General features: G+C 44.1%; 1 protein-coding gene across 2 annotated transcripts in view; it reads left to right on the top strand.

The window, feature by feature from the left end:
• Window positions 1-23,508, top strand: part of ccdc102a (coiled-coil domain containing 102A) — a 199,565-nt gene that overhangs the window by 80,818 nt on the left and 95,239 nt on the right. For both annotated transcript variants that reach the window (XM_063066583.1, XM_063066584.1), the window contains exon 6: window positions 4,271-4,387. In XM_063066583.1, the coding sequence (XP_062922653.1) occupies window positions 4,271-4,387 (117 nt within the window). The remainder of the gene's footprint in view (window positions 1-4,270; window positions 4,388-23,508) is intronic.

The following is a 23,508-nucleotide window of genomic DNA, read 5'->3' as shown; positions in this document are numbered from 1 at the left end:
ATACACTTTCAGCACTGATCTCCTGGTCCTCCATGGTTTTTCTCTTGGTAAATGCTGATACAAAGTACACATGAAGTACCTCACTCACATTCTCAGCATCCAAGGGGATGTTCCCCCCTTTTATCCTTGAGTGGTCCTACCCTCTTCTCTTATTCCAGGTGTTTGCGTGGAATGCCTTGGGAGTCAGCTTAATCCTACTCGCCTGGAACTCTTCATGGCCCCTCCTGGCTCTCCTGATTCCCTTCTTTAGTTCTTTTCTGGCTTCTTTATACCTCCCATGTGTTTCACTTAATCCTAACTTCCGAAGCTTTATGTACTTCTCTGTTTTATTCTTGATTAAGTTCATCACCTCTCCGGATATCTAAGGTTCTCTTAACTTTCCATCTCCGTCCTTCTTTCTAACAGGAACACATCTTTCCTGTGCTCTGTTCAATTGGTCTTTAAACACCCTCCACATGTCTAATGTAGATTTGCCAGAGAAAAGGTGTTTCCAATTAACACTTCTTAATTCCTACCTAATGCCCTTGTAATTTGCTGTATTCCAGTTTAAAACTCTCCCACAAGGACCGTGCCAATCCTCTTCCATAGCTATCCTGACAGTTATGGCGTTGTGGTCACTGTTTCCTGACTGTTCACCCACTGAAAGGTCAGTCAACTGACCAGGCTCAGTACCCAACACCAGGTCCAGTATGGCCCCACCTCTCGTTGGACCATCAACATACTGATTTGAGAAATCTTCCTGGAAAAACTTATCAAATTCAGCCCCATCCGAACCTCTTACACTAAGAAGGTCCCGGTTAATATTAGGGAAGTTGAAATCTTGCATGACAACAACCATATTTCTAACACATTTCTTTAATCTGATTACATATCTGTTCCTCAATGTCCCACTGACTATTAGGGGGTCTGAGTACAATCCCATCAGTGTAATTGCACCCTCCTGTTCTTGAGTTCCATCCAAATGGACTCAGTGTCTGACCCTTCCATAATGTTTCCTCTTAGTACAACAGTGATATTGTAACTGATTGGTAGTGCACCAGTCCCCCCAACCTCCTCCTCTATGCTTTCTAAAACATCGAAACATTGGTACACTAATCACCCATTGCTGCCCCTCTTTGAACCGAGTTTCAGTAACGGCTATGATATCATAGTTCCAAATACTGATCCATGCTCTAAGTTCATCACCCTTTTGCATAATACTTACAGCATTAAGATAAGCACACTTCAAACTATCCGACCCATCATACCTGTGAACCCCCTTTCTTCTTGGGTGTCTCTGGAACCGGCTTGCACGCCCTCGCTGGCAGTCTCCCAACTCGGCACCGAAAGACCCTCTGTTCTCGGGCCAGTACGTCTGGGGAATACACACTCCGGGGTTGGCAAATCCGTCAGACTGGGATCTCTCCCACCCCCAAGCCCAGTTATGTGAATGCTGTGTGATCTGCTGCCCTGTTACAACTCGTTGCCAGGAAATAACAGACCACTCACTGCATACAATTAAAGGAAATATATTTATGAATATTAATTAAAGGGTTAGTAAAGAAAAGAAAGGAAAAATAACAAAAAGGGCCCATTATAATTAAACAGTCAAATGTGGATAGGGTGGAGCTCAGCTCTTCCAAAAGTCACATTCGCTGATCTTCCGTGGACTCCTGGACCTCGCTCCATTGAATCCCGGTCCCCACCAGATCAAATCCTACGATCGGTTCTCTCCAGCGTTTTCTCTCTTTAGCTCCAGATGAACAAAGCTCAAAGCTCACCCTGGTGTCAGGCACACAAAAAAACACCGCTCCCCTGATTGGATGGCTCACATCCTGAAGCACCCGTTATCTGTAACCATAACCCAAACACTGCTTCTACAAAAAGATCATTACATGAAATACTCTACAACATTAGCAGTGAAACCTTTACCAGGGCGTACACCTGTTACTTCAGTTTTGCCTTTGAGTACCTTCTCAGACATCTATCTTCTGGTCCAATCCTCCCCTTACTGACCCGGGGCTTTGGTTCCCTCCCCCTGCAAAACTAGTTTAATCTGCCCGAGTATCATCAGCAAATCTTGTGGCCAGGATATTGGTCCCCCCCCAATTCAGGTGCAACCCTTCCCCACCTGTACAGGTCAGCCCCTCCCCAGAAAAGGTTCCAATAATCCAAGAAGTTGAATTCCTGTCCTGTGTACTATTTCAGTAGCCACTCATTCATCCATGCTATCACACCATTGCAACCTGAACTAGCCCGCAGCACAGGGAATAATCCAGAAATTACAACTTTGGAGGTCCTTCTCTTCACCTCTTTCCTGACTCTATATAGTCATTGCATTGGCTATCCCCTTTTCTGTCTATATCATTTGTGCCAGTATGCATCGGGTGCCCTGAATTCCTACGTCTGACTGGAGGGGCATTCCTTCCTGACTGCTCTACACCAAAAGAGACAAAAGGTTTGCCTCTTCTTAACTTTGCCTCCACCTGTTCACGCTGAAGCCTGTTAAGCCTAAGTCTTCACACTCTTATCACTGGCACATTCTGACGATGGCCGCTCTGCTTAGGCCTACCCAATGCAACTGAGGTTAGGCCTCTGACGCAGACATTTTCCATACCACCACAGCCCCAAATATTTGGCCTTGCCCGAATATGCTCCTTTTATCCTCTCTCTCCTAGCTTCTGTTGGTCTCTGACACCGACACACACTCCTCTCATCTGAGCTGCTATAAATCGACTGGCTTTATGTGAGACTACTCTTTTTTTTTATACTCACACACTCCTAGCTTCGATAGGCTTTGGATGCTGACACTTTGCGTGGCTGCGCAGCCCAAAAATACCTCAGTTGTCTGAATCTTCTCCTTTTATCCTCTCTCCCCCGATTTCTGTAGGGCTCTGACACCAACACACTCTCCTCTTGTCTAAGCCACTGAGTAAAGGTCTTATCATTTTCTCTCCAGCTCCTGGAAAGATAGTTGGAGAGAAAATAGCAAAGACTGGAAAGATTCACCATCCTAGAACTGTGATCTTACCTATTTTCCTGTCGTTTCAACCTAAAACCTCAGAAGCAGGAGCCACATGAGCTATGAAATTAACACACAGATCACTTCTCTTCAAAAGTTTACTCTGTTTTGCCTGCAGTCCCACTTTATCTGGCTCCATGCTTGCCCACTGTATTATCATTCTTTTACTTTTTACCCCACTTCCCAATCTTATTTCCTTTTCTTCTCTTCTTCATTTCTTGTCATCTCTCTGTCTGTAATTTGTGTTTCTTCACTCGTCCAATCCCATTATGTACTTCATCTTCTTGCTCGTATCCTCCCAGACCACTGGTTGGACTTATTGTTGAAATGAGTTTGGAGAGTGCAGAAAAATGTAATTCGTATTTTACCAAGAGCTGTGTTGGACCTGCTGTCAGATTGCTGGACTCGTTCGGTTTATCAGTGTGGATCAAATAACAAAAAATGTTTGATGAGAAACTGATGTTTTATTTGAATTCTAAGCTAAGACCATAAGACATAGGAGCAGAATTAGGCCACTCAGCCCATCAAGCTCACTCTGCTGTTTCAACATGTCTGAACCATTTACCACTCAACCCCGTTCTCTTGCCTTCTCCTTGTAACCTTTCAAGGTCTGACTAATCAAGAGCCTATCAACCTCCACCTTAAATATACCCAATGCCTGGCTTCCACAACTGCCTGTAACAACAAATTCCACAGATTCACCATCTTCTTGCAAAAGTGGAGTGACATTTGCGATTTTCCGGTCCCCTGGAACTTTGCCAGAATCTGTTCTATACATATCTAAGATCATCTGCCTATCTAATCTATATCTATCTAAGATGGTTCCTGTCTCTACTTAAAATAAGTCCACCATCGTGTGCTGCTGCAGTGTCATGGTACAGAATGGCAGCAGATTGGCCTTGTGTCACCGTGGCGACGATCACTCCTGATGAATCTTGTTGTTTTGTATGTGCCTATCTGACATCTGGCAATTATTCTTTACGAAATCAAATGTAGCAAGGCCTCTTCTAGATTCACTGATTAATACAATGTGTTATCTTCAGGCTTTCTCCAAATTTAATTTAAAATCACCATTAAAAAATGAGATGTGTTGTTATCTCCTGCTTGTCTTTATTTTCTTGCCCAACTGCTCTGCAGCAAGCAATATATCTCTTTATCATTTTCTGTATGTGCAATGATGCCATCATTTTGCCTCCTGTTAGTAATTTGTAATCTTTTTCCAGCTGGGATTTATCTCCTGTCTGTTAACAACTTGTTTCTGATTTTTAGCTGAACATCTTAAAGGAAGTGCATCAGGATGAGTTGGGTCGGATTTCGGAAGACTTGGAAGATGAGTTGGGAGCTCGGACAAGCATGGACAAAAAACTAGCAGAATTGAGAGCTGAGGTATGAAGTAACTGTCCCTCTATCCTGTCTGCAGGTTGTACTTTACAGTAATATGTAGCTGCATTTCAGGCAACACAACTACAGCAGTCAATCACACTGGCATCAACTCTGTGCCATGAGTCAGATTAAGTGGTAGCTGGGTTGCCATACTTGTCTTACAGCAAGAAAGGAGTGGGTTGTGTGAGGAGCTGTTCGGAACAAGGCAAGTATGTGGGCCACAACAAACCCAACTTTAGATCACATCACATCTGCTGCTCAGCTCTGTGGCTTAACTGTCTCCTGCATCTCTGGACAGTCTAAAAATGACATTGGATAGATTGAAAAGAGAAACGTGAAAATAAAACTGAATTTGCAAAAAGCTCATTCCTGAACTCTAGCCGTTTGTAATACACTGTCCTGTCCAATTTAGAAGCAATCCTCAATAAGGAAAATAATTCCAGAAATTAATCTAAAGAAAAGCAAGGGAGAGCCAGGGATAACACATGTCTAGTTTCATTTTTACTTCAGCAAGATGTGAAAATATGATGAGGTAGTGTAATGATGTATGCAGTTCACATACTTTTACATATAACCCATAATGATTGCTGTAAACAACTAAGAATGCTTAATCAAACAATATATTTACAATTTTACTCAAATATTACTAAGATATTAAGTACTCAACACTTCTCCCTGCTTAACTGTAAACCAACTCAATATAGAATACATCTCAACATATATGCAATATACTATAAAATACATCTACTAAATAAGCATCCATAGCATAATAAATTTTAAATTGCCCCATTCAGGTCTGAAGATTTAATTGCTGTGCAGGATTTCTTACTCCTGTGGGTAGCGTCTACCCTGACAGATGGGGTGGTGTCTCTCTGTTCAGCAGGTGAGGTTTGTGGCTGTGAAGTAATCTCTGGTTCACGGTGGTTGTAAGAGATGACTCTGGGACTGCAGGAAGTAGTTCAGGCTCCTTTCTTCTCCAATAATTGACTCGCCTCTCCTCTCCTCAACTGATCAATGTGTCATGTCCAGATGACATCAGGCACAACATCCACTGTCTAGGAGAGGGGTCCAGTTCTGTCCTTAATCTTTCCAAGTACGCACTTCTGATCACCTCTGTAGTCCCTCGCCAGGAATGTGTATCCAGGAGTGAAACATCGAATCTCCTTGCTTGACGACCTCTAAATTTGTCTCAGCTGTTTGTCCTGCATGCTCATTCTAAGATTGGGTGAGAAGTGATCCAAGGGTGAACTCAAGGGCCTACCCAGCAATAGCATTAACTGATGAGTTGTGGCTGTGCAGTGTGCAGCACTGTGATATGCAAGAAGGAAATTGGTGAGCTTCTGGTTTAATGTTAATGTAATGCATTCTGCTGACATTGCTCACAGTGTGTTCTTTTAGTCTCTGGACAAACCTTTCTGCTGAGCTATTTGTAGCTGGGTGGTATGGTGCAGATGTAAAATGTCTTATTCCATTCATTTTCAGAAATGACTGACACTGAGCCACAACAAGCTGTGCTCCATTATCACCAACTAAGTGTTCTTGAACACTGGTCCTTGAGAAGAGGCTTCTCAAAATATTAGCAATGTACAAGGGTATAGTGGAGGCTATTGGAAACATTTCTGGCCACTTTGTAGCTTCATCCACTACGACCAAGATATTTTTGTCTATAAGCGGTCTGGCAAAATTCACATGAATCCTCTGCCACAATACATGCCACTCCTAGGGATGGAGAGGTGCTACTCTTGGCACCTTCCGGATGTGCTGGCATCCCAAACAATGCACGGTAAGCTGCTCGATCTGCTGACCTAGGAGACAAAGCTTTAAGCCGAAGCTTTTATTTTGGTCATGTCTGCAACACTTTAATTCTCAGTTCGGATGGTACAACAACTCTCAGTCCCCACATAAGTTAATGTCCGTCAAGGGGCAAGTTCTTCCTGGTGCTGGTAAAAATGGCAGAACTGGAGTTTCTGCTGCACATTCTAGTCATTTTGGGTTGCCATTTGGACCTGAGACAGTGTGGGATCTTTTCTGGTTTCTGTTTGGATCATCTCTGCCTTAATAGGAAGACTTAAGATTTGCTTTTAATAATGGGGAGAATACGTCAAGGGGAACGTCCTCTTTTCCAAAATATTTCAGGCATTTTCTTTTCCCAATGGAAATGGGACAGTCTATCATCATTTGCATGATTAGTTGTCCTCTTGAATTCAATCTTGCAATTGTGTCTTCAAAGAAACAGAGCCCATCCCTACATTTGTGCTACAACTCGCAGTGGAACACCCTTCCGTGGATTGAAAGGAACACTAGTGATTGATGATCAGTAATGAGGGTAAACTTTCCCATACAAGTACTGGTTGAAATGTTTTGCACTGCAAACCAGATTCTGTCAATCTGTATTTATAAATTTTTTTTGCAGCAGTAAGGGAATGTAATGTAAAGGCTATGGGGGCATTCATTTCCATCAATCATAACATGTGACATGATTGGACGTACCATAAGGCAAGGCACAACAGGCAAGCTTCACAGGGCCATGTACATCATAATGTGTGAGTACGGTGTCCGACGTCGTCATTTCCTTTGTCTTTTGGAAAGCCACCTCATACTGCTTTGCCCATTTTTTCCTGATCCACAGTAATAAGTTCAAGGGATAGAGCACAGTAGCCGGGTTTGGCAGAAATCAGTTATAGTAATTGATCGCAGCTGTGACATGTACTTTAGCTTTGGGGCATCTACCACTGTTTGAATTTTCTCAGCAAACTTGTGTAATCCTTCTGCGTCAGTAGGTATGTGGTGACCATGGTAGGTGATGCTTGGTTTAAAGAATTCATTCTTGTTGTGTTGTGCTATGAGCCCATAATCTTCTAATCTTTTTAACGCAGTTTGAGATTTTGGAGGTGCTCCTTGAGATCTTTACCCTTAACAGTGATGTCATCCAGGTAACCCTGAGTGCCTGGGCAACCTTGAAACGACTGGTTCCTGACTTTCTGCTTGACTACTCCAAAAATAAGCCTGTTATAATGATAAAGGCCTCTGTGAGTATTTATGGTGAGAGACACTTTGGTCTCTCCTTCCTTCTCCACTGTTTCCCTCTAGAAAGGATTGCAAAAATATCCTCTGTACTGGGCAGTGGGTATTGATCTACTTTCAGTACTGGGTTGATGGTGACCTTAAGATCACCATAGGTCATGACAGACTTATTTGTCTTGGCCACTGGGGCCACTAGTGTTGCCCATGGGCTCCAGTCAACCTTGGAAAGAATTCCTTCAGTCTCTATGAAATCCAGCTGAACTGCTACTTTATCATGGATGGTGTAAGGAATCGGACGAGGTTTGTAAAGATTTGGTGTGGCATTTTCATTTAACACTATTTCACCCTTGATGTGTTTGAATTTTTCACCACCATCCTTGCTGTGGCATCATCCAGTACCTTTCCTAAATCATTTTCAGTTGGCCCTGTTACAGGGAATGTGGCATGGAATTGTGGGCGGATCTCCAATCAGGTCGCAGTTGTCTTAGCCAGTCATGACCCCCACAATGTCGGCACTCCTGTTTTTACCACATACAAGCTCAATGTGGCTTATTGGTTGTTGTATTTCAGTTACAAATGTCATTTCCACTGGAGCTATCTTCTTCAGTATAAGTTCTTAATTGGATACCTGCAGGCTTCAGTTCAGTGTCTCTGAAATGCTGTTCAAACTCATTTTGTGCAATGACTAAAACAGCCAAGCAACATCCAATTCTATTTTAATTAACTTGCCATTCACTTCTGGTCTAAGCCATAGTTAGATTTCACATTGTAACTCTCAAGGCTACTCAGTCCTGGATCATTATCAGTTGTTTCATCAGCAACGTTCAGATTAGTGTTTTTTTTTGAAACTGCAGCTTGACTTTTTTATCTTTCTCTCTACCCTGTGCAGTGCATTTATTTTTGTCTGCCCGACATGCTCTTTTTTTGTGTTCTACTTTATTGCATTTTCCGCTTCAAACCTGTATTGGTCTATGTGAGCTCCATCACAACGGTAACACACTTCATTCTGCCAGACAGATTTCTGTTTAGAAATTGCAATTTTGTTCATTATCATTTTCATTCCTGACTCTGTCTCTGTCTGTGGTTTCCCTCAATTTCAAATGTGAGCTCTTTTAAATTTGAGTTGCGATTAGATGAGATTAGATTATGAGGACACTCAGTCCTCGTTTATTGTCATTTAGAAATGCATGCATTAAAAAATGATACATTGTTCCTCCAGAAAGATATCACAGAAACACAGGACAAACCAAGACTAAAACTGACAAAACCACATAATTATAACATATAGTTACAACAGTACAAAACAATACCGTAATTTGATAAAGAGCAGACCATGGGCACGGTAAAATAAAGTCTCAAGTCCCGATAGCCCCATCATCTCACGCAGATGGTAGAAGGGAGAAACTAACCCTGCCATGAACCTCCAAGCACTGCAAAGTTGTCGATGCATTGGAAGCACCCGACCGCAGCCGACTCTGAGTCCGTCCGAAAACTTCGAGCCTCCGACACCGAGCACCGAGCACCATCTCTGCCGAGTGCTTCGCCCCCACCCCGGCTGCTGAGCAACAAGCAAAGCCGAGGACTCGGGGCCTTCCCCTCCGGTGATTCTGGATCACACAGTAGCACGGCAGCGAAGCAGGCATTTCAGAAGTTTCACAGATGTTCCTCTGTGCTCTCACGTCTGTCTCCATCAAATCAGGATTGTGCACGGCACCCTTCTTGACAGATAACAGACATCATTCACCGGAGTGGCTGCTGCGAGCTGTGTCGCGCCGCCATCTTCTCCTCCCGCCAATTAGGAGCTGTTTTTGAATGTTTTCTTGTAATTTCCACAAACTAAACAATCTTTCAGTCCATCATTAAGCCCATCACTGAACTGACAATGCTTAGACAATCTCTTGAATTCAGCCATGCATGATGATACTCTCCCATTCCTTATGATTCCATTTATGAAACCTAGAGTGTTTTGCAATCAGCAATGATTTTGGTTCTAAATGTTCCTACATTGTTTTCACAATATTTGCAAAGCTAATTTTGTCTTCTAAGCAAACTGTATGCTTTTCCACCTATTACACTCAGCAAAACTGGCACTCGGTTCTCATTTGCTATTTCACTTGCTTCAAAATACTGCTCAATTAGTCCTATATATGGCAGCAAGTTTTCGTTGCCACTCAACTGTGTCTGTCTTTCTGATCGAGCCAGCCATTTAGAAATCATAGAAACCATAGAAACTACAGCACAGAAACAGGCCTTTTGGTCCTTCTTGGCTGTGCTGAACCATTTTCTGCCTAGTCCCACTGACCTGCACACGGACCATATCCCTCCATACACCTCCCATCCATGTATCTGTTCAACTTATTCTTAAATGTTAAAAAAGAACCCGCATTTACCACCTCGTCTGGCAGCTCATTCCATACTCCCACCACTCTCTAGGTGAAGAAGTCCCCCCCTAATGTTCCCTTTAAACATTTCCCCCCTCACCCTTAACCCATGTCCACTGGTTTTTTTCTCCCCTTGCCTCAGTGGAAAAAGCCTGCTTGCATTCACTCTATCTATACCCATCATAATTTTATATACCTCTATCAAATCTCCCCTCATTCTTCTACGCTCCAGGGAATAAAGTCCTAACCTATTCAACCTTTCTCTGTAACTGAGTTTCTCAAGTCCCGGCAACATCCTTGTAAACCTTCTCTGCACTCTTTCAACCTTATTTATATCCTTCCTGTAATTTGATGACCAAAACTGAACACAATACTCCAGATTCGGCCTCACCAAATGCCTTATACAACCTCATCATAACATTCCAGCTCTTATACTCAATACTTTGATTAATAAAGGCCAATGTATCAAAAGCTCTCTTTACGACCCTATCTACCTGTGACGCCACTTTTAGGGAATTCTGTATCTGTATTCCCAGATCCCTCTGTTCTACTGCACTCCTCAGTGCCTTACCATTAACCCTGTATGTTCTACGTTGGTTTGTCCTTCCAACGTGCAATACCTCACACTTGTCAGTATTAAACTCCATCTGCCATTTTTCAGCCCATTTTCCCAGCTGGTCCAAGTCCCTCTGCAGGCTCTGAAAACCTTCCTCACTGTCTACTACACCTCCAATCTTTGTATCATCAGCAAAGTTGCTGATCCAATTTACCACTTTATCATCCAGATCATTGATATAGATGACAAATAACAATGGACCCAGCACTGATCCCTGTGGCACACCACTAGTCACAGGCCTCCACTCAGAGAAGCAATTCTCTACCACCATTCTCTGGCTTCTTCCATCGAGCCAATGTCTAATCCAATTTACCACCTCTCCATGTATACCTAGCGACTGAATTTTCCTAACTAACCTCCCATGCGGGACCTTGTCAAAGGCCTTACTGAAGTCCATGTAGACAATATCCACTGCCTTCCCTTCATCCACTTTCCTGGTAACCTCCTCGACAAACTCCGACAGATTGGTCAAACATGACCTACCACGCACAAAGCCATATTGACTCTCCCTAATAAGTCCCTGTCTATCCAAATGCTTGTAGATTCTGTCTCTTAGTACTCCCTCCAATTACTTACCTACTACTGACGTTAAACTCACCAGCCTATAATTTCCCGGAATACTTTTCGATCCTTTCTTAAACAACGGAACAACATGAGCCACTCTCCAATCCTCCGGCACTTCACCCGTAGACAGCGACATTTTAAATATTTCTGCCAGGGCCCCCGCAATTTCAACACTAGTCTCCTTCAAGGTCCGAGGGAACACCCTGTCAGGTCCCGGAGATTTATCCACTTTAATTTTCCTCAAGACAGCAAGCACCTCCTCCTTTTCAATCTGTACAGTTTCCATGGTCTCACTACTTGATTCCCTTAATTCCATAGATTTCATGCCAGCTTCCTTAGTAAATACAGACGCAAAAAACCTATTTAAGATCTCCCCCATTTCCTTTGGTTCTGCACAAAGCCGACCACTCTGATCTTCAAGAGGACCAATTTTATCCCTTACAATCCTTTTGCTCTTAATATACTTGTAAAAGCTCTTTGTATTATCCTTCACTTTGACTGCCAAGGCAACCTCATGTCTTCTTTTAGCCCTCCTGATTTCTTTCTTAAGTATTTTCTTGCATTTCTTATACTCCTCAAGCACCTGATTTACCCGCTGTTTCCTATACATTTCATACAACTCCCTCTTCTTTATCAGAGTTGCAATATCCCTTGAGAACCCTGTATGTTCTACCTTGGTTTGTCCTTCCAACAATTTCTGCTTTTTTTAAATTTATGATTACTATCACCCAGTACTCAGTGTTCGTGAACCTGTGAATTAGTTAATTTTCGTGTTTTTTTTAAACTCGACTATCTCTGGCACTTCCCATACATCTCTGGCACTTTACTCAAGCATCTTGCTGCACTTCCACAGGTGGGTAGTCATCTCAGGTTTGTTTATAACTTCCTCATTGCCATTGTTATGTTTTGTAACTCCAGAAATTAATCAAAAGAAGTCCATGGAAAGAAATACAATCGTCAAACTGGCCGTCATCTGAGTGGACATAGTCAGAGTGGTGGATCTTGAGGCTTTAGCTCTTCGAGGCTTCAGCGAAGAGAGACTTCACTCAGACAAAACAAAGAAAAGAAAAGCTCAAGTTTTTTCCTTCTTTTCTTTATATCTGCTCAACTGGGTTGAGATGACAGGCAGGATAGTGGAATGATCCTCTTGCGAGATGTGGGAAGGCAGAGAGGCCTCCAGTGTCCATGATGACTACAACTGCGAGAAGTGCATCCAGCTGCAGCTTCTAACAAACTGCATTAAGGAGTTGGAGTTGGAATTGGATGAACTCCAGATCATTCAGCAGGCTGAAGGGGTGATAGATAGGACAGATAGAGAGGTATTTACACCCAAGGTGCTGCATACAGGAAACTGGGTGACAGTCAGGAAGGGGAAAGGGATTAAGGAGCAGTGCAGATTACCCCTGTGGCCATCCCCTCAGCAACAGGTATATCACTTTGGATACTGTCGGAGGAGATGACCTAACAGAGCAAAATCACAGTGGTCGGGTCTCTGGCACTGAGTCTGCCTCTGTGACTCTGAAGGGAAGAGGGGGAGAAGAGGTACACTGTGGTGATAGGGGATTCGTTAGTTCGGGGAACAGACAGAAGGTTCTGTAAGTGAGGTCGGGATTCCAGGATGATCTGTTGCCTCCCGGATGCCAGGGTCTGGGATATCTGGGATCGAGTCCTCGGCATCCTCAAGTGGGAGTGTGAATAGCCAGAAGTCCTGGTCCATGTAGGTACAAGTGACATGGGTAGGATGAGTTACGAGGTTCTGCATAGGGATTTCAGGAAGTTAGGTGTTAAGTTAAAGGGCAGGATCTCCAGGGTTTTGATCTCAGGATTGCTACCCATGCCGTGTGCTAGTGAGGCTAAAACTAGGAAGATTATACAGTTGAATACATGGCGAAGGAGCTGGTGTAGGATGGAGGACATGATTTTTGGATCACTGGTCTCCCTTCCAGGTGGGACCTTTATGGAAGGGACAGTTTGCACCTGAACTGGAGGGGGACTAATATCCTAGTGGTAAGGTTTGTTAATGCTGCATGGTGAGGTTTACACTAGAGTTGCAGGGGGATGGGAACCAGAGTGCCAGAACAGTTGGTGGAGATGTTGTGGGGGCAGATGTTGGTAAGACCTCAGACAAAGTTAGGAATCAAAACTGAGCATGGTGCAACAAAATTGAAAAGGGTGAATACATGATTGAAGGTTTTGTATCAGAATGCATGCAGTATATGGAATAAGGGAGATGAACTTCCAGTACAGTTGCAAATTGGCAGGTATGATGTTGTAACTATCACGGAATCATGACTGAAAGCTTGATGTCCATAGAATGCACATTGTATCGAAAAGAAGGTGGAGGGGGTGGCGTTACTTTGTTAGTTAAAAAAAAATGAAATCAAATTATTAGAAAGAGGTGACAGAGGGCTGGAACATGTAGCATCATTGTGGATAGAGCTAAGGAACTGCAATGCTAAAAAGACACTGATGGGAGTTGAATTCAGACTTCCAAACAGTAGTAAGGTTGTGGCCTGTGAATTACAGTGGGAGATAGAAATGCACGCCAAAGGGGCAATGTTACAATAATCATGGAGGATTTCAATATGCAGGTAGATTGGAAAAATCAGGTTGGTGTTGGATTACAGGAGGGGAAATTTCTAGAGAGCCTACAAGACGGCTTTTCAGAGTGGCTTGTGGTTGAGCCCACTAGAGGATCAACTATTCTGGACTGGGTGTTGTGCTTTCAAAGCTTGCAGAGGGATCTGGACCAACTGGAGGAGTGGGCCAGAAGGCAGCAGATGGAATTTAATGCAGACAAGTGTGAGGTGTTCCAATTTGGAAGGACAAATCAAGGTAGGACACACACAGTAAATGGTAGGGCAATGAGAAGTGCGGAGGAACAAAGAGATCTGGGAGTTGAGATACATAATTCCCTGAAAGTGGCATCACAGGTAGACAGCATTGTAAAGAAGGCTTTTGGCATCCTGGCGTTCATAAATCAAGGTATTGAGTATAGGAGTTGGGATGTTATGGCGAGGTTGTATAAGATATTGGTGAGGCCAAATTTGGAGTACTGTGTACAATTCTGGTCACCTAACTATAGGAAGGATATCAGTAAGATTGAAAGAGTGCAGAGAAGATTTACTAGGATGTTGCTGGGTCTTCAGGAGTTGAGTTACAGGGAAAGATTGTACAGGTTAAGACTTTATTCCTTGAAGCGTAGAAGAATGAGGGAAGATTTGATAGAGGTTTACAAAATTATGAGGGGTATAGACAGAGTAAATGTAAATAGGCTCTTTCCACAGATTAGGAGAGATAAATACGAGAGGACATGGCTTTAGGGTGAAAGGGGAAAGGTTTAGGGGGAACAACTTCACTCAGAGAGTGATGGGAGTGTGGAATGAGCCATGTGACTTGTAAATGCGGGCTCACTCTTAAGTTTTAAGAATAAATTGGATAGGTACATGGATGGGAGAGGGCTGGATGGTTATGGACTGGGTGCAGGTCAATGGGACTAGTGGAATAATGTTTCGGCACAGACTAGAAGGGCCGAAGGACCTGTTTTCTGTGCTGTAGTGTTCTATGGTTCTATGAACTGGAATTGATTAGAAACCTTAAGGTAAAAGAACCATTAGGGGCAGTGTTCAAAATCTGATCGAATTCACCCTGAAATTTGAGGAGATGCTAAAGTCAGATAATTCAGTATTACAGTGGAGCAAAGGAATTACGGAGGCGTGAGAGAGGAGTTGGCCAGAATTGTTTGGAAACGAACACTGGCAGGGCCAATGGCAGAGCAGCAATGGCTGGAATTTCTGGATAGTTCAGAAGGCACGGGATATATACATTGCAAAGAGGAAGATGTATTCTAAAGGCAAGGTGATACAACCATGACTAACAAGAGAAGTCAAAGCTAACATAAAAGCCAAAGAGACAGCAAAGATTAGTGGGAAGTTAAAGGGTTGGGAAGGTATTAAAAACCAACAGAAGGCAATTAAAAATGTTATTAAGAGGTTAAGATGGAATACAAAAGTAAGCTAGCCAATAATATTAAAGATACCAAAAGTTTCTTCAGATATGTAAAGTGTAAAAGAGAGGCGAGAGTGGATATCAGAGCTCTGGAGAACTATGCCGGAGAGTTAACAATGGGGGACAAGGAAATGGTGGACAAACTGAAGAAGTATTTTGCATCAGTCTTCACTGTGGAAGACATAAGCAGTATGATGGAAGTTTCAGGTGTCAGGGGTGGGGTCATGAAGTGTGTGAAGATACCATTACTAGGGAGTAAATTCTTGAGAAACTGAAAGGTCTGAAGGTAGATAAGTCTCCTGGACTAGATGGTGTACACCCTAGGGTTCTGAAAGAGGCGGCTGAAGAGATTGCGGATGCATTAATAATGATCTTTCAAGAATCACTAGATTCTGGAATGGTTCCAGAAGACTGGAAAGTTACAAATTTTCCTCCACTCTTCAAGAAGTGAGAAAGGCAGAAGAAAGGAAATTATAGGCCAATTAGTCTGACCTCAGTGGTTGGGTAGATGTTGGAGTGGATTATTAAAGCTGAGGTCTCTCAGGGAATTTGGAGGCATATGATAAAGTAGGCCGTAGTGATCATGGTTTCTGACAAATGTGTTGGAATTCTTTGAAGAAATAACAAGCAGGATAGACAAAGGAGATTGTGTTGATGTTGTGTACTTATATTTTCAGAAAGCCTTTGACAAATTGCCACACATGAGACTGCTTAACAAGCTACAAGCCCATGGTGTTATGGGAAAGATTCTAGCATGGACAAAGCAGTGGCTGATTGGCAGGATGGATCCTTTTCTTGACTTCTGGTGACCAGTGGTGTTCCACAGGGTCTGTGTTCAGACCCATTCCTTTTTACATTATATGTCAATGATTGATGCCTTTGTTGCAAAGTTTTCAGATGATCATCATGAACAAAGCGGATGAGCTTAGAGCATGGATCAGTACTTGGAGCTATGATATTCTAGCCATTACAGAGACTTGGATGGCTCAGGGCCAGGAATGGTTACTTAGATTGCCAGGTTTTAGATGTTTCAGAAAAGACAGGGAGGCAAAAGAGGTGGGGGCGTGGCACTGCTGATCAGAGATAGTGTCACGGCTGCAGAAAAGGAGGAAGACGTGGAGGGATAGTCTACTGATCTCTGGGTGAAAGTTAGAAACAGGAAGAGGTCAATAACTCTACAGGATGTTTTTTATAGACCACACAATAGTAACAGGGACATCGAGGAGCAGATAGGGAGACAGATTCTGGAAGGGTGTAATAGTAACAGGGTTGTCATGGTGGGAGATTTTAATTTACGAAATATTGATTGGCATCTCCCTAGAGCAAGGGGTTTAGATGGGGTGGAGTTTGTTAGCTGTGTTCTAAGAGGGTTTCCTGATACAATATGTAGAGAAGCCTACAAGAGGAGAGGCTGTACTTGATCTGATACTGGGAAATGACCCTGGTCAGGTGTCAGGTCTCTCAGTGGGAGAGCATTTTGGAGATAGTAATCGCAATTCTATCTCCTTTACCATAGCATTGGAGCGGGATAGGAACAGGGGAGTTAGGAAAGCGTGTAATTGGAATAAGGGAAAATATAATGCTATCAGGCAGGAACTTGGAGGCATAAATTGGGAACCGATGTTCTCAGGGAAATGTACAGCAGGAATGTGGCAAATATTCAGGGGATATTTGCGTGATGTTCTGCATAGGTAATTAGACAGGGAAAGGATGGTAGGGTACAGGAACTGTGGTATAGAAAGACTGTTGAAAATCTAACCATGATGAAAAGAAAAGCTTACGGAAGGTTCAAAAAACTAGTTAATGACAGAGATCTAGAAGATTATAAGGCTAACAGGAAGGAGCGTGAGAATGAAATTAAAAGAGCTACAAGAGGCTCTTGGCAAGCAGGATTAAGGAAAACCCCAAGACATTCTACAAGTATGTGAAGAGCAAGAAGATAAGATGTGAGAGAATAGGACCTATCAAGTGTGACAGTGGAAAAGTATGTTTGGAACCGGAGGAGATAGCTGAGGTACTTAATGAATACTTTACTTCAGTATTCACTATGGAAAAGGATTTTGGTGCTTATAAGGATGACTTACAGTGGACTGAAAAACTTGAGCATATAGACATTAAGAAAGAGGATGTGCTGGAGTTTTTGGAAAGCATCTAGTTGGATGAGTCTCCGGGACCGGATGAGATGTAGCCCAGGCTACTGTGGGAGGCGGTTGAGGAGATTGCTGAGCCTCTGGCGATGATCTTTGCATCATCAGTGGGGACGGGGGAGGTTCAGGAGGATAGAAGGGTTGCAAATGTGGTTCCCTTTTTCAAGAAAGGGAGTAGAGACAGCCCAGGAAATTATAGACCAGTTGAGTCTGACTTCAGCGGCCGGTAGGTTGATGAAAAGACCCAGAGAGACAGGACTAATCAACATTTGGAGAGGCATATATGATTAGGAATAGTCAGTGTGGCTTTGTCAAAGGATGGTCGTGCCTTACGAGCCTGATTGATTTTTTGAGGATGTGACTGAACACGTTGATGAAGGTAGAGCAGTAGATGGTGTTTATGGATTTCAGCAAGGTATTTGATAAGGTATCCCATGCAAGGCTTATTGCCTCAGGGATCTTTTCTGGGACCCCTTGTCTTCGTGATTTCGTGATGGGTTAGTAAATATGCTGATGACACAAATGTTGGGGGTGTTGTGGACAGTGTGGAAGGGTGTCAGAATTTACAGCGGGACATTGATAGGATGCAAAACTGGGCTGAGAAGTGGCAGATGGAGTTCAACCCAGATAAGTGTGAGGTGGTTCATTTTGGTAGGTCAAATATGATAGCAGAATATAGTATTAATGGTAAGACTCTTGGCAGTGTGGAGGATCAGAGGGATCTTGGGATCCGAGTCCATAGGACACTCAAAGCTGCTGTGCAGGTTGACTCTGTGGTTAAGAAGGCATACAGTGTATTGGCCTTCATCAATCATGGGACTGAGTTTAAGAGCTGAGAGGTAATGTTACAGCTATATAGGACCCTGGTCAGACCCCACTTGGAGTACTGTGCTCAGTTCTGGTCACCGGACTACAGGAAGAATGTGGAAACTATAGAAAGGGTGCAGAGGAGATTTACAAGGATGTTGCCTGAATTGGGGAGCATACCTTATGAGAATAGGTTGAGTGAACTTGGCTTTTTTTCCTTGGAGCGACGGAGGATGAGAGGTGACCTGATAGAGATTGTAAGATGATGAGGAGCATTGATCATGTGGAGAGACAGAGGTTTTTTCCCCAGGGCTGAAATGGCTATCAAGAGAGGGCATAGATTTAAGGTGCTTGGAGGCAGGTACAGAGGAGATATCAGGGGTAAGTTTTTTATGCAGAGATTGGTGAGTGGGTGGAATGGGCTGCTATCACTGGTGGAGGCGGATACGATAGGGTCTTTTTAGAGACTCCTGGATAGGTACATGGATCTTAGAAAAATAGAGGGCTATGGGTAACCCTAGGTAATTTCTAATGTAAGTACATTTTCGGCACAGCATTGTGGGCCAAAGGGCCTGTATTGTGCTGTAGTTTTTCTATGTTCTGTGTTTCTATGATATGAAGACTGGTGGAAGAGTAGGTCATTTGAGCAAATAGAGAGGGTACAGAAGGATTTAGACATATTAGGAGAATGGGCAAAGAAGTGGCTGATGGAATACATTGTTGGGAAGTGTATGCTCATGCAACATAGCAGAAGAAATGAAAGAGCTGAGAGAAAGTACAAAAATCTGAGGCACAAAGGGATTTGGGAGTCCTTGTGCAGGATTCCCATGTTAGTTTACAGGTTGAGTGTAGTGAGGAAGGCAAAGCGATGTTAGCATTCATTTCAAGAGGACTGGAATATAAAAGCAACAATGTAATGTTGAGACTTTGTGAAGCACTGATGAGCCCACAGAGAGTATTGTTAGCAGTTTTGAGCCCCTCATCTTAGAAAGGATATGGCGACACTGGAAAGGGTTCTAAGGAGGTTCACAAAAATGATCCCAGGACTAAACTGCTTGTCATATATAGTCCGTTTGATGGCTCTGGGCCTGTATTTGCTGGAATTCAGAAGAATGAGGGGTGTGAGGGGTAAAAGGCCTTCATAGAGTGGATATGGAGAGGACGTGTCCTTTGGTGGGAACAGCTAAGACCAGAGAACACAGTATCAGTATGGAGGGGCATTCGTTTAGAATGGCAATGAGATGAATTTGGCTAGAGAGTGGAGAATCTGTGGCATTCTTTGCCACAGGCAGCTGTAGAGGCCAATTCTTTATGTATACTTAAGGCAGAGGTTGATAGATTCTTGATTGGTCATGGCATGAAGGGATACGAGAGGCAGTCAGGAGATTGGGGCTGAGAGGAAAAGTGGATCAGCCATGATGAAATGGTGGAGCAGACTCGATGGGCCAAATGGCCTAATTCTGCCCCTACAACAGGAATTCTGCAGATGCTGGAAATTCAAGTAACACACATCAAAGTTGCTGGTGACCGCAGCAGGCCAGGCAGCATCTCTAGGAAGAGGTACAGTCGACGTTTCAGGCCGAGACCCTTCGTCAGGACTAACTGAAGGAAGAGTGAGTAAGAGATTTGAAAGTGGGAGGGGGAGGGGGAGATCCAAAATGATAGGAGAAGACAGGAGGGGGAGGGATGGAGCCAAGAGCTGGACAGGTGATTGGCAAAGGGGATATGAGAGGATCATGGGCCAGGAGGTCTGGGGAGAAAGACAAGGGGGGAGTGAACCCAGAGGATGAGCAAGGGGTATAGTCAGAGGGACAGAGGGAGAAAAAGGAGAGAGAGAAAGAATGTGTGTATAAAAATAAATAAGGGATGGGGTACGAGGGGGAGGTGGTGCATTAGTGGAAGTTGGAGAAGTCGATGTTCATGCCATCAGGTTGGAGGCTACCCAGACGGAATATAAGGTGTTGTTCCTCCAACCTGAGTGTGGCTTCATCTTTACAGTAGAGGAGGCCGTGGATAGACATGTCAGAATGGGAATGGGATGTGGAATTAAAATTTGTGGCCGCTGGGAGATCCTGCTTTCTCTGGCGGACAGAGCGTAGGTGTTCAGCAAAGCGGTCTCCCGGTCTGCGTTGGGTCTCGTCAATATATAGAAGGCCACATCAGGGGCACCAGACGCAGAATATCACCCCAGCCGACTCACAGGTGAAGTGTCGCCTCACCTGGAAGGACTGTTCGGGGCCCTGAACGGTGGTAAGGGAGGAAGTGTAAGGGCATGTGTAGCACTTGTTCCGCTTACAAGGATAAGTGCCGGGAGGGAGATCAGTGGGGAGGGATGGGGGGTGCGAATGGACAAGTGAGTCACGAAGGGAGCGATCCTTGCGGAAAGCGGGCGGCGGGGGGAGGGAAAGATGGAACATAGAACATAGAATAGTACAGCGCAGTACAGGCCCTTCAGCCCACAATGTTGTGCCGACCCTCAATCCCTGCCTCCCATATAAGCCCCCGCCTTAAATTCCTCCATATACCTGTCTATTAGTCTCTTAAACTTCACCAGTGTATCTGCCTCCACCATTGACTCAGGCAGTGCATTCCATGTACCAACCACTCTCTGAGTAAAAAACCTTCCTCTAATATCCCCCGTGAACTTCCCACCCCTTACTTTAAAGCCATGTCCTCTTGTATTGAGCAGTGGTGCCCTGGGGAAGAGGCGCTGGCTATCCACTCTATCTATTCCTCTTATTATCTTGTACACCTCCATCATGTCTCCTCTCATCCTCCTCTCCAAAGAGTAAAGCCCTAGCTCCCTTAATCTCTGATCATAATCCATACTCTCTAAACCAGGCAGCATCCTGGTAAATCTCCTCTGTACCGTTTCCAATGCTTCCACATCCTTCCTATAGTGAGGCGACCAGAACTGGACACAGTACTTGAAGTGTGGCCTAACCAGAGTTTTATAGAGCTGCATCATTACATCGCGACTCTTAAACTCTATCCCTTGACTTATGAAAGTTAACACCCCATAAGCTTTCTTAACTACCCTATCTACCTGTGAGGCAACTTTCAGGGATCTGTGGACATGTACCCCGAGATCCCTCTGCTCCTCCACACTACCAAGTATCCTGCCATTTACTTTGTACTCTGCCTTGGAGTTTGTCCTTCCAAAGTGTACCACTTCACACTTCTCCAGGTTGAACTCCATCTGCCACTTCTCAGCCCACTTCTGCATCCTATCAATGTCTCTCTGCAATCTTCGACAATCCTCTACACTATCTACAACACACCAACCTTTGTGTCGTCTGCAAACTTGCCAACCCACCCTTCTACCCCCACATCCAGGTCGTTAACAAAAATCACGAAAAGTAGAGGTCCCAGAACTGATCCTTGTAGGACACCACTAGTCACAATCCTCCAACCTGAATGTACTCCCTCCACCACCACCCTCTGCCTTCTGCAGGCAAGCCAATTCTGAATCCACCTGGCCAAACCTCCCTGTATCCCATGCCTTCTGAATTTCTGAATAAGCCTACCGTGTGGCACCTTGTCAAATGCCTTACTAAAATCCATATAGATCACATCCACTGCACTGCCCTCATCTATATGCCTGGTCACCTCCTCAAAGAACTCTATCAGGCTTGTTAGACACGATCTGCCCTTCACAAAGCCATGATTCCCTAAATGCCCAGAGATCCTATCTCTAAGAATCTTTTCCAACAACTTTCCCACCATAGACGTAAGGCTCACTGGTCTATAATTATTCGGACTATCCCTACTACCTTTTTTGAACAAGGGGACAACATTCGCCTCCCTTCAATCCTCCGGTACCATTCCCGTGGACAACGAGGGCATAAAGATCCCTCTGTCCCTCTGACTATACCCCTTGCCCATCCTCTTTTTTTTCCCCCCCATCTGTCTTTCTCCCCGGACCTCCTGTCCCATGATCCTCTCATATCCCTTTTGCCAATCACCTGTCCAGCTCTTGGCTCCATCCCTCCCCCCCGCTGTCTTCTCCTATCATTTTGGATCTCCCCCTCCCGCTCCCACTTACAAATCTCTCACTAACTCTTCCTTCAGTTAGTCCTGACGAAGGGTCTCGGCCCGAAACTTCGACTGTACCTTTTCCTAGAGATGCTGCCTGGCCTGCTGCGTTCACCAGCAACTTTGATGTGTGTTAATTCTGCCCCTATAGCTTATGGACTTATGATCTTGTATTGAAATCCCTCGTGACTATCATAACATTGCCCTTTTGACATGTATTTTCTATCTCACTTTGTAATTTGTAGCCCGCCTTGTTGCTACAGTTCAGAGACCTCTATATAATCTCCATTAGAATCTTTTTTCCCTTGCAGTTTCTTAGCTCTATCGACACCGATTCTATACCTTCATGTATAACCCATCCCTTTTGTACAAGTCATATGTTACAGTGTTGTAAGTGTGTGGAGCGGTGTGGTTAAAAGGAATCTGTGATCCATTAGTCCAGACTGACAGCTGTTTAAAGTTTGGAAAGCTTTCATTATGGCCCCCTTTCAGAAGTTGTGGGAGAATGATTTGAAAAAGCAAGTGGGAGCAGTCAGGACGTTCTGCAAGCCTAAGATTGCGGGCACTTAACAAGGGCTATTAAGAAGAAGCTAGGTTTCATTGGAGCAGCCATTGTGTGAGTGGGCCAGTGTTAGAGTGGCGAGATTGAGGCTTTGACTCTGGGGGTTGGAGGGGAGAAGCGGAGGCTGTGTGTAGACTTTGGGTGTTTATTTTTTTTATTGCATAGTTAGAGCAGTGAGGATGCCAGGCAAGATAGTGGGAAGATTGGGAGAACTCCAGTGTCCTTGATGACTACACATGCAAGACGTGCAGGGGGCAGGAATTCAGATTTCTCTTTTGGGGCAGGCGTGACCTGTACAAAAAGGACAGTTGCATTTGAATCCGAGGGGGACCAATATCATGGTAGGGAAGTTTGCGAAGGCTATTAGGGAGAGTTTAAACTAGAAATGCTGGGGAGTGGGAACGACACTGAAGAGACAGCGGAAGGGGCAGTTGCTTACAAATTGAGAAAGCTTGGAGACAGTGTGAGAGGGAGGATAGGCAGGTGATAGAGAAGAGATACACTCAGACTGATGGTTTGAGATGTGTATTTTAATGCATGGAGTATCATGAACAAAATGGGTGAGCTTAGAGCATGGATCAGTACTTGGAGCTATGATGTTGTGGGCATTACAGAGACTTGGATGGCTCAGGGGCAGGAATGGTTACCGAGTGCCAACCTTTAGAAGTTTCAGAAAGGACAGGGAGGGAGGCAAAAGAGGTGAGGGCGTGGCATTGCTGATCACAGATAGTGTCACAGCTGCAGAAAAGGAGGAAGTCATGGAGGGATTGTCTACGGAGTTTCTGTGGGTGGAAGTTAGAAACAGGAAGGGGTCAATAACTCTACTGGGTGTTTTTTATAGACCACCCAATAGTAACAGGGACATCAAGGAGCAGATGGGAGACAAATTCTGGAAAGGTGCAATAATAACAGGGTTGTCGTTGTGGAACATTTTAATTTCCCCATTATTGAATCGCATCTCCCTAGAGTAGTGGTCGCCA

This window comes from Mobula hypostoma, chromosome 14 (genome assembly GCF_963921235.1).
Source record: "Mobula hypostoma chromosome 14, sMobHyp1.1, whole genome shotgun sequence".
Classification (NCBI taxonomy): domain Eukaryota; kingdom Metazoa; phylum Chordata; class Chondrichthyes; order Myliobatiformes; family Myliobatidae; genus Mobula; species Mobula hypostoma.
The sequence above is the reverse complement of the archived record's forward strand: the minus strand, read 5'-3'. Positions and strand labels throughout refer to the sequence as shown.